The sequence below is a fragment of the Pan paniscus genome, chromosome 13 (genome assembly GCF_029289425.2).
Source record: "Pan paniscus chromosome 13, NHGRI_mPanPan1-v2.0_pri, whole genome shotgun sequence".
In the NCBI taxonomy this organism is placed as follows: domain Eukaryota; kingdom Metazoa; phylum Chordata; class Mammalia; order Primates; family Hominidae; genus Pan; species Pan paniscus.
This window is the reverse complement of record NC_073262.2, coordinates 133,837,987-133,853,329: the sequence shown is the minus strand read 5'-3', so window position 1 is coordinate 133,853,329 and position 15,343 is coordinate 133,837,987. Positions and strand designations below refer to the sequence as shown.

Here is a 15,343-nt window from a genome sequence, read left to right as displayed (position 1 = left end):
GGAAAACAGGCATTTAGGGAACGGTACTTGGGGTATCGGACATCCTGTGGCCAATGTGAGAAAGCACCTCAGCATGGTGAAACAGAATTCTCGGAGCCGGGAGGGCCAGCTCCAACTGTTGCTGTAAATAGCTAAGCAACTTCTCCATACTGGCCTGACTCACTCCCAAACAAGTCCTCTTCTCCCCATCTCAATTATCACTGTCTGAATTCAAGTCTTGCACTATTTCAACAGCCTCCTATCCCCTTCCTATCCCCTTCCAAAGGCCTTCCCCACTGCTACCAAGCCAACTAAAAATGCAAATCTGATTTTGTACATAATTCAACTCTAACTTCAATTCAAAGCTTTATCCTAAGGAAATCGATATTGAGGTGAAAACAGCATAGCACAGTGTTGCTAAGACCATGGACTCTGGAGCCAGACTGCGTGGGTTCAAATCTCAGTTCCCACACGTCTGGCTGCATGACTGAAGACAGTTACTTAACATGTTTCTTTTCCCTTAATTTGTCTTAAACTTTTCCTTAGTATTTTGGTAATAGCTTTATTCACGTACTGTATAATTCACCTATTTAAAGTGTACCTTTCAGGCCAGTGTGGTGGCTCACGCCTGTAATCCCAGCAATTTGGGAGGCCGAGGTGGGTGGATTACCTGAGATCAGGAGTTTGAGACCAGCCTGGCCAACATGGCGAAACCCTGTCTCTGCTAAAAATGCAAAAATCAGCCAGGTATGGTAGCGGGTGCCTGTAATCCCAGTTACTTGGGAGGCTGAGGCAGGAGAATCACTTGAACCTGGGAGGCGGAGGTTGCAGTGAGCCAAGATCACGCCATTTCACTCCAGCATGGGTGACAAGAGTAAAATTCTGACTCAATCAATCAATCAATCATCAATCAATGTGTACATTTCAATGGTTTTCAGTATTTTCAGAGTTATGCAACCATCACTACAATCAATTTTAGAACATTTTCATCATCCTCCAAAAGAAACCCTGTACTCACTGGCAGTTACTCCCATTTTCCCTGCTTTCCCCAGCCCCTGGCAACCACTAATATACTTTCTGTCTCTCCAGATTTGCCTCTTTTGGACATTTTATGAATAGAGTCATATAATACCTGGTCCCTGCCACTGGCTTCTTTCAGTTAGCATAATGCTTTCAAGGATCATTCATGTTACAGCATGAATCAGTGCTTCATTCCTTTTTATGGCTGGATGATATCAAATGATATTCCATCATTTGGATAACACCACAGTTTGTTTATCCATTCATAAGACGATAGACATTTGAGTTGTTTGCATTTTTTTGGCTATTATGAATAATGTTACTATGAACATTTGTGTACAGGTTGTTTTGTGGACGTATGTATGTTTCATTTCTCTTGGGTATATAGCTAGGGTATATAGCTCTTGGGTGTACAGCCAGGACCAATTCCTGGGTCATGTGGTAACTCTACGTTTAAACCTCTGGGGGAACTTAACCTGCTTTTGAAGGCTATTTAATGATATGGGAAGATGTTCTCTTCCTTTGATAAAAATGCATAGAAATATACACACACATACATGTACCTACCTTTCTTACAATTTGGGTGTATGTCTGTATTAAATACCTTTCTGTACTTTCCAAATTTTCTATAAGGAATATAGTTGATTTTATAATCAGGAAGTAAAAAGTTATTTTTTGCAAATACAACTGTTATTCTCTTACTTAAAATGCTTCAAAGGCTCCTTATTCCTTATAGGACTTGGCATAAACCTTTATGACCTAGGCCCTGCCTAGTCTCTGAGTTTGTCTATGTCAATACTCTGCTCCAGTAATATTAAATTATTTCAGTTTCCCAGGCACTGTCTCAGTGCCTTTGCACAGGCTGTTCCCTCTACCTGTAATTCCCATCCCTCCTCTGTTTGCCTCACAGACTCCTATTTTATTGTTCAAAGCTCCAGTTTGGCTAAGAGAATTACATCTTGGACTTTTCTTTATATCTCTAAATCCTAGAACAATATTTGACTCATAGTAGAAGCTTAATGTATTGAACTGAACTACAAGTATTTTCATGTAACAAGGAAAATATCAGAATGTTATTTACAGTTACCTGCTATATTTCAGCATATGCTTCAAAGCATGTGGAACAGGATGAAAGGTGACAAGTACTTAAAAATTCTAATGCCAACAGCTAACAGTTATCAAGCACTTACTATATACTGGACTGTTTCATACAAGTTATATGTATTAACTCAATCTTCATACTCTTCCTATAAAATAGGTACTATGATCTTTTTTTATTCTTATTTTTTTGAGACAGGGTCTCACTATGTTGCCCAGGCTGAAGTTCAATGGCAGAATACACAGCTCAATGCAGCCTCAACTTCCTGGGCTCAGGTGATTCGCCCACCTGTCTCCCCCAGATAGCTGGGACTATAGTCATATGGATGCTACCACGCTCAGCTAACTTTTTGTACTTTTTGCAGAGATGGGGTTTCGCCATGTTGCCCACTCTGGGCTCAAACTCCTGGGCTCAAGTGATCCTCCCGCCTTAGCCTCCCAAAGTGCTGGGATTACAGGCATGAGCCACGGGGCCCAGTCAGGTACTGTTTTGAGTATACTAATATATTTTTAATATAACTAATATAATTTACCATGTAAATCATTTTGATTAGATTCTTAACATATTGGCACCCATAATTATTAAGCTGAGCTACTCTGGGCACACTGCCTATGGGGTAGCCCTGTTCCACAAGGAGCAGTATCAAAAAAAAAAAAATTAAGCTGAGAAATGATTTTTTAAAGCATGTTCAAATAATTATAAGTCAAGTTGGAAAAGTTCTAGTTTCATTGAAAATCACTGTATATGGAACTCTAGGAAGAAAAAGGTTTGGATATGCGAACATCGAGGTATGTAGGTAAAGAGAAGAATTTAAACAAAAGTCTTAAGGCTTTTGTATATAAAGGCAGAGACGAGAGCTGTAGATCAGTCCGTTTGGCTCAGGCCAGGCTAAGGAATTTGAATACAGGCAACAGGGAAGGCTTAGGAAGCTCAAGTAGAAATGTGGCATGGAATCCTAGTGACAAATAAAACCTCAATTAGGTCAAGAAAGTCAAATGCTTTGGAGTTAGAAAGGAAGCAGAAGGTATTACGCGGCAAAGTAGCCTAAATTTTTCATGAAATTAAACAAAACGGTGACCAATTTTACCATTCAAAACATTATGTTCTTGTTATGAAATAACTTTGGATACATTTTTATTCCAAATAAAAGGAGATACTTGTCTTTAAAAACTAATAACCTTTGGGAAATTAGTCTTCCATGGGTTGGGTGACCTAATGTTCTGCTCTTCCTGAAACAGGCTCTATTTACACCTGTCACCCTGGTACTTTGTCCAGTTAGTGTCCCTTTTTACTTTCAAAAGTGTCCCAGTTTGAACTGGACTGTGGTGATACCGCACAGCTCTGTACGTTTGCCAAAAAGCATTAAATTGTACACTTACCATGGGTAGATCTTATGGTATGTAAATTTACACCTCAATAAAGTTATTTAAAAAGAAATCCCAATTTGAATGACAAGTTAGATGGTCACCCAATCCATATGCCATGGCCTGAAGGGCTTAAAAGTGGTTAAGTGACATTCTGCAAAGGGACAATTATCCCAAGGAATTCTTTTACAAGACAAACTTTCTTTTCTACCAAGACAACTTCTAGTCACGTGACATCAAAATAAGACCTAGCCAAAAAGAAAGTCTCAGAGATCCAATGATATAGAAGTTGATCTCTATAGGCCCTGCCACTAATGATTCATTGACCTTGTAAATATGAAAGCAACACTATTAATTATCCCGATTTAATGAGGCAACCTAAATAAACCTAAGCCAGCGTGCAACTCTAAATAAAATCTGCTCTAAAACCATAGGTGGTCTCTATTTGCTTCAAAAGGATACATATATTGTTAAAAGCTTTGGCGTGTTGCTGGCTTTAGATATTAAAGCTAGAAACTTTTCCAACTTCAACTTTAACTCTGGAGTCCAGGAATCCTAAAGAAAAAAGGGAACAAAAATACAAACATTAGATTACTAAGTACCAATAGCATCATCAAGTTGAGGTCATTAGGCTAAAAAACCCTGCACAGTGATTGAAACCAAAAGCAAAATGCCAGTGACGTGAGGCTGTGAAAAACAGGTTTTAGGACATCTGACCAACTCATTTACAGAAGATTCAAGTGCCCACAGTAGGAAGAAAAAATAGAGTTCTTTCATAAACAGGGAAAAAATAACCCTGAACATGATTTGAGTATTTCATGTGATTTAAACACAGTCGTGACAAGGAACCTTATTAGGCTGCATACCAAAAATAGTTCAGTACAGTCTAGGCACGCACAGCACTGGGAGGCGTAACATAAACAATTATCACTAAGTTACTGAGAGTCTCCCCAAGAAAGGGACTCATTTCCACAAACCTCGTCTAGATAAGAAAAAAGGACAGAAGCTATTTTCTGCCACAAATACCCCACCATGTCAAGAATTATGATATAGTCTTAGCATGATTTGTCCTTTAAAAACAAATTATTTATCTCAAATAATGCTCATTAAGAAGAAAAAATTAATGACTTAAGAAAAAACATAACAAGTAACAATCTTTGTCTCAGGACAATTTTTCTTATACTCTTTATACAGAAATATCTTCCACCCAAACCAAGAAGTTCCACAAAAATGCAGCGAAGCCACTAAAACTTCATACCCACCATCCTCTTGGATGCTGCCCCATGGCCCTCAGACCTTTCCATCCTTCCCCACTGTCTCTGCCTCTCCAGCTCTGTACCCTCCTCCATGCCTCCCACCCCCACCCAATCATTCTAGCCAGTATGTCATCTGATTTCTAGAAAAAAATACTGCCAGATGAGCAGAAAGTTCTTTTTTTTTTTTTTTTTTTTGAGACAGAGTCTTGCTTTGTCACCCAGGCTGGAGTGCAGTGGCTCGATCTATGCTCACTACAACCACCGCCTCCCAGGTTCAAGCAACTCTCCTGCCTCAGCCTCTTGAGTAGCTGGGTCGAGGGTCACCAAGCCTGGCTAAGTTTTGTAATTTTTTTTTTTTGGTAGAGACGGGGTTTCACCATGTTGGCCAGGCTGGTCTCAAACTCCTGACCTCAAGTGATCTACCTGCCTTGGCCTTCCAAAGTGCTGGGATTACAGGCGTGAGCCACCATGCCCGACCAGAGAGTTCTTATATTTTTAAAAAATTGTGTAATTCCCTGATACTGCATAACTTTGTTTATAAGGTGTGTGTTATTATGGATTGAATTGTGTTCCCTCAAAATACATGCTGAAGTCCTAACCCCTGGTACCTCAGAACATGAGGTCATTGGGAATGGGGTCATTGCAGATGTAATTGAAGTTAAGATAAGGTCACACTGGAGTAGGGTGTGTCCTTAATCCAATATGACCTTAATCTAATATGTCCTTACAAGAAGAAGAAAATTCAGACACAGACACAGAAGGAAGACGGCCATGGGACAATGGAGACAGAGACTGGAATGATGCTGCCACAGTCACAGAACACCTGTGGCTACAAGAAGCTGGGAGGGGAAAGGAAGGATCCTCCCCTAGGATTCAGGGACAGCACAGCCCTGCCAACACCTTGATTTCAGATTTGCAGCCTCCAGAACTGCAAGACAACGAATGCCTGCTGTCTTAAGGCATCTGGCCTGTGGTACTTTGCTAGGGCAGCCCTAGGGAAATCACCCAGGTGCTACAACTCAAGGTGGTCTACGCTCAACCACACAGAGAAGAATCTCAGGAAAGGACTGCTACGTCTCAAAAAACAAACAAAACAAAATGCTTGGGACATACAGACTTCCAGTTAGATTGCTCTGTTGTTGATTACTATTTTGTATTACCAACAAATATGTGTTTTCAATGTAATTACTTACTTTATGATGCTCTGCTAATGACAGGGATGAGACTGAAATAAAGCCTCTTTGGACATGAGTCACCTATTTTTTTCTTGACCATTCTTATTTTTTCTGTGCTTTCAACTCTGAGAATAAGAACATTTCCAAGCTGGGCGTGGTGGGTCGATTTGTTAAATGAACAGGAGGTCAGAGACAGGAGGAAAATTAGAGCTAGGAAGCCAAGGAATTTTTTTTTTTTTTTTTTTGAGATGGAGTCTCGCTCTGTTGCCCAGGCTGGAGCGCAGTGGTGTGATCTCGGCTCGCTCCAACCTCCGCCTCCCGGGTTCAAGAGATTTTCCTGCCTCAGCCTCCGGAGTAGCTGGGATTACAGGCATTAGCCACCATGCCCAGCTAATTTTTGTATTTTTAGTAGAGACAGGGTTTCACCATGTTGGCCAGGCTGGTCTGGAACTCCTGATCTCAGGTGATCCGCCCACCTTGGCCTCCCAAAGTGCTAGGATTAGAGGTGTAAGCCACTGCACCTGGCCTAAAGTTTTAATATGTTAAAGAAATAAAAGACAGGAAGGAATGAGAGACTATAAAAATGTCCCAGCAATTTCAATAAACAACAAAAAAATAAACTTCTAAAAAAAAAGAGTTAACTGAAATTACAAATTCAATGAAAAGGTTAAAGAACAGACTAAACATAGCTGGAGGGTGAGTTTGTGAACTGGAAGGCAGATGTGAAGAGATCACCCAGAATACAGCCAGAGAGATTAAGAGAAGGAAACATAAGATGTTAAAAGGTATGGGGAGCACAATGATGTGCACGTTCTTAGCACTACTCAGCTGAACCCTCAGAAATGGTCAAAATGGTGGTGGCGCACGCCTATAGTCTAGCTACTCGGGAGGCTGAAGTGGGAGGATCACTTGAGCCCAGGAGGTCAAGGCTGTAGTGAGCTATAATCATGCACTCCAGCCTGGGGGATAGAGTGAGACCCCATCTCTTTAATAATAATAAAAAAAAGTCAAAATGGTAAATTTTATGTTATGTGTATTTTACAATTTTTTTAATGAAAAAAAGACATGGAGAATATAATAGGTCTAATATACATTTAGTCAGATATCTAGGAGATAATAAAGAGAATGATAATATACAAAGAGATACTAATTGAGAATTTTTCAGAGTTGTTGAAAGACACAAAACTTCACATCCAGGAAACCCAACAAATCTCAAGTAAAAATAGAAATCTATCCCTAGAAACACTGTAGGGAAATGATACAAACCCAGAGGCCAGAGAAAAGATTGATCACCTTCAAAGGAACGGCAATTAGACTGACAGCCAACTTCAAAATAGCAGCAATGCGAGCTAGGAAATGATGCAACCTAGCTAGGATTTGTATCTTCAATGTAGTAAGAGACAATAACTGTAAACCTAGTATTCTAATCCTATCTGAGAAAGCAATAAAGACACTGCAGTCAAACAAGAACTGAAAGAAGAGATCTTCAAGGAAAGGGGGTTTTAAAGACATGTACTTAAATAAGAGGAGACGACTATCCCAGATGGAAGGTCTTTAACACAAGATGGAATGATGAACAAAAATACTGGTAGCTATAAGGGAAAATCTACACACACTGATTGCATAAAATAGTAAAACTTCTTAATTTGTACATTTAAAATATATAACTAAGATACTTGACAAAAAAAAAAGGACATAAATTGTGAAGGGGATGAATGAAGTTAATGCATTCTGAGTTCCTTGAATGTTCTGGAAGAAAATAAAGATTAAATTTAGACTTTATGGCTGGGTGTGATGGCTCATACGTGTAATCCTAGCACTTTGGGAGGCTGAGGCAGGCGGATCACCTGAGGTCAGGAGTTTGAGACCAGCCTGGCCAACATGGTGAAACCCCGTCTCTACTAAAAATACAAAAATTAGCCGGACATGGTGGCGCGTGCCTATAATCCCAGCTACTCAGGAGCCTGAGGCAGGAGAATCGCTTGAACCCGGGAGGTGGAGGTTGCAGTGAGCCAAGATCGAGCCGTTGCACTCCAGCCTGGGTGACAAGAGTGAAACTCCATCTCAAAAAAAAAAACAAAAGACTGACTTTATTATGTATACATACTAAAATATCTGTGATTACCATTAAAAGAACATATGTAGACTAACAAAAGAAAAAAATGGAATAAAATGAATCTCCATGAATACGGAAGGTCATTAAATTCCTTAAACCACCAGAAGCTGAACTCCACCTTGGAACACCAAATCTGAGTGAGTCAAGCTGCCAGCTGCAGCCTCTGCTAGGCCCCATCCCCGATTCTGCCAGCTCTACTGCCACCTGGATCCAAGCTTTATCTATGCCACTATGCCAGAATATTCACGAACAGAATACTTAGGAACAGAAGTCTCACTGTGAGAAAATCTACCATCTCCTTCCAAGAATATTTATTTTTAGAAATTTTTAAATTTAATTTTTAATTTTTTAAAATTTATTTTTATTATTTTCTTTGTTTTAATCCTCGAAGACATCTGAACCCTTCCAAATTTAATCACCTTCTTAACCACTTTTTTCTTCAACCTTCTGGGAGAGGAAGTAGGTAAAACTAAATCTAGAATGATCAAGAAAAAACAGCAAAAATTTCAACTTGGGCTACTCTACAAAAGGCCTGCTTTAATGAAAGCGGTCAACTAAGTAACCTTCAGTTTAGCAGTTACTATTCAGGAGGGATGAAAGTTGTTTTACAGAATTACAACTGAATGGGATGCTGAAATGTACTGGGATTTGGAAGAATTGCATCAGTTGCTGTTGAGTGAGAGTGACCTGGGTGACAGAATGAGACTCTGTCTCCAAAAAACAAACAAACAAGGCACGGTGGCTCACGCCTGTAATCCTAGCACTTTGGGAGGCCGAGGCAGGCAGATCACCTGAGGTCAGGAGTTCAAGACCAGCCTGGCCAACATGGTGAAACCCCATCTCTACTAAAAATACAACAATTAGCCAGGTGTGCTGGTGCGCACCTGTAGCCCCACCTAAACTCAGGAGGCTGAGGCAAGAGAATCGCTTCAACCCAGGAGGCAGAGGTTGCAGTGAGCCGAGATCGCGCCACTATACTCCAGCCTGGGCGACAAAACCAACCAACCAAACAAACAAAACATATGTGTGTTACAATTCATAGAACTATACATCCTGAAAAGTCAATTCTGTGTGTGATAATGTAAAAATTGTTAGGTTGCCATTCGAGCAGGTGAGAATCCTTGCTTTCTGTAATTTTTTTTTTTTTTTTTGAGACAAGGTCTCACTCTGTTGCCCAGGATGGAGTGCAGTGGCACTCTTGGTTCACTGCAACCTTCACCTCTCGGGTTTGAGCAACTGTTCTGCCTCAGCCTCCTGAGTAGCTGGAATTACACACCCGGCTAATTTTTGTACTTTTAGTAGAGACGGGGTCTCCCCATGTTGGCCAGGCTGGTCTCGAACTCCTGGCCTCAAGTGATGCACCCACCTCGGCCTCCCAAAGTGCTGGGATTACAGGCGTGAGCCACCGTGCTCAGCCAACTTTCTGTAACATTTTAACACTGGTACACATATGCCTAAAAACTACTTTTGTTTGCTTTGATGTATATACAAAGGGAATCACATAGCATGTCCTCTCTTGTATCTGGCTTAAGATTTCATCAATGTGTAATTTAGTTCATTCATTCTCATTGATGTATAGTATTCCATTGTGTGAATATAACACAATGTATTTATGCATGCTCCTGTTGGTGTACAATTGGGTTGTTCCTAGTTTTTGCTATTACAAAGTGTTAATTACTGTAACTCTTCCAGATTTAATGTATGTACAAGTTGCAAACCACTGCTAGTATAGGATGGCAAAAACCAAACCTAACTAACCATCCAATAGGAGACTGACTAAACAAATTATGGTTATAACTAAAAATAATACTAATGTAAGCAAATTTTAGTTTTTTTAAAGCATCATTCAGAAGCCCCCAGCATATAGAAGGTAAAACCACAATGTCACCCAGGATCTGACACAGGAGTTAAAAGCTGACACTTACCTGGAAGAGTTCTTTAAATGAGGGGTGCACCATAGGGTTGGGAACAAAAGGAAGGGCATAGAAAGGAAGAAACTCTGTGGTCTGGCTCAAGGCTGCCCCTTTGGTCTCCAGGTAGGTTTTGAAGTAGGAAATCTTTTCATCCAGCTCCTCTTTGTCCTAGAAGAAGGGAAAACACTTGTTTGAGGTCTCCAGATCAATGCCCAGTCTATCTGCTCACCCCATCCTCTCTCTGAGGCTCCTTCTGTCCCAGTCGTGTCGCTGGCATCCCCTATCTAACCTGGCAGGTGCATTGTCTCTAGAATTCTACCATCCACCCTAAATTTCCCCCTTAATGAGACTATGTCAGGAAGATCAGACAACTATATATACAGTTCAATATGCTGCTTTTTAACTTTATTATTGCCATTTTCTCATGTCCTTAAAATTCTTCATAAACATTTTTAATGGCAGGACAAAACCTCATGTTGTCTATCACATTTATTTAACTAGCTTCCCCATTATTACATAGACACATTGCTTCTACTTTTCAGATATAAATAAGTATCTGTCTGCATTCCCATGCCTCCAGCAGGAGCGGTTTCTAAAGATTAACAGGCATTTCTTTACGGTGTTGGAAACAAAAGCTTCCAAGTCACTCCTTTCCTTTCTTGTGCTAAGGCCTGGGCTCGCTCTGTGTCACTATTCCATGTGGATCCCAGGCAAGTCAGTTCCCCTCTCGGGGCTTCTATCTCCTCTTGGCCCTCAATGAGAAAACCAGAGGAGGTGAATGTGGCGCTTTGCTCCCACACTGGCTCTACCAATCATGGCCTTCACAGTCTCGTACATAGACTAAGCCTCTTCTTACAAACACATCTCAGTTGACCTAAACCATGAGCCCTCTTTTGACCCCCAGACTTAAACAGAAATACAAACAGAAAATGAAAATCTCCTGTGATCTTCCCTGCAAGAGTGATAACCTGAGGAAGAGCTTCCAACAACAGCTACCACAATGTATGGTCCTGCTGCTCCCTCCACCACTGTCCCCACCTTTGGTGTTCTGACATTCTCATGTGTTCACCTTGGTCCACAGGGCAGTCATTAATGCACGGGGTCAAATGCCAGCTTGCCTCTGCTGCCCTTCTGTCATTTACTCTGCACTCAAAGCTCAGCCACCGCAGCAGCTTCACATTTCAGCCTTCTCCTCTCTTCCCATCTCCAGCCCCATCTGGGAAAGGACTGCAGATGCTAAATTCAACCTATCACTCAAAAGGACTTTCCACAAAGAGACGTACTCTTTTCCACTACTTAAGTTTAAATGTGTGTTCTGGCCAGACACAGTGGCTCACGCCTGTAATCCCAGCACTTTGGGAGGCCAAGGTGAGAGGACTGTTTGAGCCCAGGAGTTCAAGACCAGCCTGGGCAACATAGCAAGACCCTTTCTCTACAATAAATAAGTAAATAAATTTATGTTCTAATATAGGGTCTAACATGCAGCTGAAATATATGTTCTCTTAGACATACACGCCTACATACTAAGTTGCCAAATAAACTTTATTTTGATGAGGTTTCAAAAACTTGAGGTATTTAGGAATATAGCTTTGATTACAGAAATTATTAAATCTCCATAGAAATTAGAATATAAACTGCTGGGAATACAGTAGAAAATCACTCACCAGGACAGAGGATGCCTGTACCTTGTAAGCATTATGACAGCACAGCCACATATGAAATCCATGCCCATGTGGACAACGACAGCAAACACTGTTCCTTAACACACCGCTCAGACCCACCCGCATCACCAGGTAAACCCACCGGTCTCCCCACAGAGTACTTCAAAAGATAGATGGCAAAATGGATGTGGAGATAGAATTCCAGCTTCTGGGCAAAGGAGTCCCCATCTCGGACGGAACTTGAAACGTGCTCCTCCCACAGATCGAAGAACACCTTCTGGTCTCCGTTGTCAAATGCAGCGACAAGATCCTTCTGTGGAGAAGACATCAGACTATATACCTCGTTGTAAATTTCAACACCCAAAATTCTCACAACCCACTCAACACCACAGATCTCCCATATACTCCTTTTCAGTGGTAAAGGATAGAAAAATAGAGATCCCACAGGATTCAAGCTCCTGAGCCTGCGATTCCTGCACACCAACCCTGGTTTCCCACACCTTTGCAATATCTAATCTGGGCACTATAAAGAACACACAAAACATTTAAGGTCTTTGAAATGGAAAGAATCAGGCACAGAACGAAGACTTGGGGCCAGAGAACTCTCGGACACGTAAATATACTGAAGTCACCCTTTGGACCTGCTGACCCACAGCGTGCAACTGACAAAAGCTATCCAGACCAAGTCTAGCCAGGCCTCCCAGGAACAAACCTCACAGGCATGGAAGGTTGCTGACAGCATGGCTCCACATCCTGTAGTGGCTGGGAGCCCACACACACTGACCCAGTCAATCCTGGGCCTAGGAGATAGCGCTGCCACTTGCCCCATTGCTAGAAGCACACCAGGCTGATATGGAGCTGAAGGAAGCCACCACAGACCCCATTATACCATAAGGTGACTGTCCACGCCTGCCAGCTGCAGCTGCAGCGACAGAGAAGGCTGGAGATGGAGGAAGGAGCACCGGCTCAGTGCCGTTTGACCACAGAGCTGTGTGAGTCCACCTGGGACAATGACAGCATCATGATTCAGCATGCACTAGTTCAAAGAATTCTGGAGAAAGGAGGTGGCAATTATCATGTCACCTGTCTCACAAGGAAGATAACTCACCTGTCACAAATATCTGTGGCATAATTTTGTGGATTTAAGTATCAGGCAGAAGTCAAAGAACTTCTTAAGAGTCCAAAACAATGCAGTTGCTACTGTTCTTTTTGTATCGAATGCCCAAGATATTTGTACTTACATTTTACGCTCAACTGCAACAGCGTTTCTGAGATTGGATTTTCTACAGAATCCCCACTTCCCCACCCAATACCATTGTTATTTACCACCATTATTGGCCATTGTTCTTTTATACTTCTAAAAATGAGTTTATGGGTGAGATGGCTCACACCTGTAATCCCAGCACTTCGGGAGGCCAAGGCAGGTGGATCACAAGGTCAGGAGTTCGAGACCAGCCTGATCAACATGATGAAACCCTGTCTCCACTAAAAATACAAAAATTAGCCGGGCATGCTGGTGCATGCCTATAATCCCAGCTACTCTGGAGGCTGAGGCAGGAGAATTGCTTGAACCCGGGAGGCGGAGGTTGGGGTGAGCCGAGATTGCACCACTGCACTCCAGCCTGGGCAACAGAGCGAGACTCCATCTCAAAAAAAAAAAAACAAAAAAGTGAGTTTACATGGCCGGGCGTGGTAGCTCACACCTGTAATCCCAGCACTTTGGAAGGCCAAAGTGGGCAGATCGTTTGAGCCCAGGAGCTCAAGACGAGCCTGGACAACATGGTGAAACCCTGTCTCTACAAAAAGTACAAAAATTAGCTGGGTGTGGTGACATGTGCCTGTAGTCCCAGCTACCCGGGAGGCTGAGGTGGGAGGACCATCTGAGCCTTGGAGGTAGAGGCTGCACTGAGCTGAGATCCCACCACTGTATTTCAGCCTAAGCAACAGAATGAGACCCTGTCTCAGAAAAAAAAAAAAAAAGAAAGAAAAAACGTTTACAGATAATTTTCCTGCTTAATTGTCATTTTTAAAAATTACTTGTTTTATCTGTTTATAAGCAAATTTTCTAACATAAAATGGAAATGTATAGAGAACAAATAATGTAACAGTGTTTGGTTACACATAAGTCAAAGATGTTGATTGGTAAGGAATCCTCAAATCTGAATATTACAAAAATGTTCACTATGTCATGTGATCAAGAACTGTCTCTGAATACTGCCTTACGCTGGAAGGTGCCAGTTACATTTCAAGTAAACTCAGAATTTTTCAAATAAGCCCTACAATGAGCATCTACCTCCTCAAGGCTGGCTCTTCTGTTCCTCCTGGACACAGGCGAGGGACAGTGTGTTAGCGCCTGTGGGTGAGGGTTGCCAAAACAAAGTACAAGCAGCTGAATGCAGGCACCTCTTGGAAGAATTTGGGGAAGCTGACCAGAGACCTGCATGCTTGTTAATGACTGCCACAAAGGTGAAGGGATCCTCCCAGGGGCAGTGCTGTGGGGCCAGGTTCTGCCCCATGCTTGCCTCTGCCAAGGTCCCAAGCAAACCCTGTGCCCATTCCTGAGGGGGCCTTGCCATGAGAAGTGCGGTGACCAAGAGCTCTCTGACTGTGTGGATGAGGTGAGCGCAGACTCTTGTGAAATGTTATGGCTTAAAGAAAGTTATTTTATCAATGTGGCTTGGCAGAGTCCACAAGTCAAATGGCCCATCTACAGTTTGTTCTAAGGTCTATATTTGTAGACCTGAAACCACAAACTTTTGCTATGTCATTACAATCACATCTATCATCCTTCCTAACTCATGAATCATATTCTGTACCTGGAAATGGTCCCTGAGCTTAAAATAATTCCCACACATAAAAGAATCCGCTATTATAACTTACAGTCACAAAATATTAGTGATGTTCTATAAACCATGATCAAAGCAGAATCAACAAGATGAGAAAATGTGTACACCATCAATAGTAACTTGTAGACACACACGCTTCTTATATCTCACAACAATGTAAACATACGTAACACTACTGAACTATACACATAAAACTGCTTGGGGAAATTCACTATTTTTTGAGTTCCACTAACAATTAGCATATTTTGCTGAACCTCAGTTCTAGATATTTTTTTTTATTTTTCTTTCTAAATTTTTTCCCCACTCTTCTTCATTCAACCCAGGCATTTTTCATTTGGGAAATCTACCATAGTGGGGGACACAGCTGTTGACTGGATGAGCAGAAAAGAAATGCTTGTGACAATCAGAAAGTTTCAAGGTCTTTGAAGTTATATAAAAATAGACCTGAAGACATCAGAGAAATACAAATCAAAACTATGACAAGATATCACTTCAAACCCATCAAAATGGTGAATATTTTAAAAACACACAGAGAAAATAACAAGCATTGGCAAGGATGTAGAGAAACTGGAACGCTTATGTACTGCTGGTGGGAATGGAAAATGGTATAACCACTTTGTAAAACAGCTTGGCAATTCCTCAAAAAATTAAAAACAGAACTACCATATGATCCAGCAATACTTCTGGGTATACATCCAAAAGAACAGAAAGCAAGGCCTTAAAGAGATACTTGCACACCCACGTTCACTGCAGCACTATTTTTTTTTTTTTTTTTTGAGACAAAGTCTCACTTTTTTACCCCAGGCTGGAGTGCAATGGTGTGATCTTGGCTCACTGCAACCTCTGCCTCCCAGGTTCAAGTGATTCTCCTGCCTCAGCCTCCCAAGTAGCTGGGATTACAGGTGCCTGCCACC

General features: G+C 41.6%; 1 protein-coding gene across 22 annotated transcripts in view; it reads right to left on the bottom strand.

Moving 5' to 3' along the window:
* The window catches only part of ARMC9 (armadillo repeat containing 9), a 190,006-nt gene that overhangs the window by 161,769 nt on the left and 12,894 nt on the right, over positions 1–15,343 (bottom strand). For all 22 annotated transcript variants that reach the window (XM_063595609.1, XM_063595612.1, XM_063595613.1 and 19 more), the window contains exons 4-6: positions 11,726–11,896; positions 9,935–10,090; positions 3,925–4,017 (exon numbers count right to left, since the gene is read on the bottom strand). In XM_063595609.1, coding sequence (XP_063451679.1) covers positions 3,925–4,017; positions 9,935–10,090; positions 11,726–11,896 — 420 coding nt within the window. The remainder of the gene's footprint in view (positions 1–3,924; positions 4,018–9,934; positions 10,091–11,725; positions 11,897–15,343) is intronic.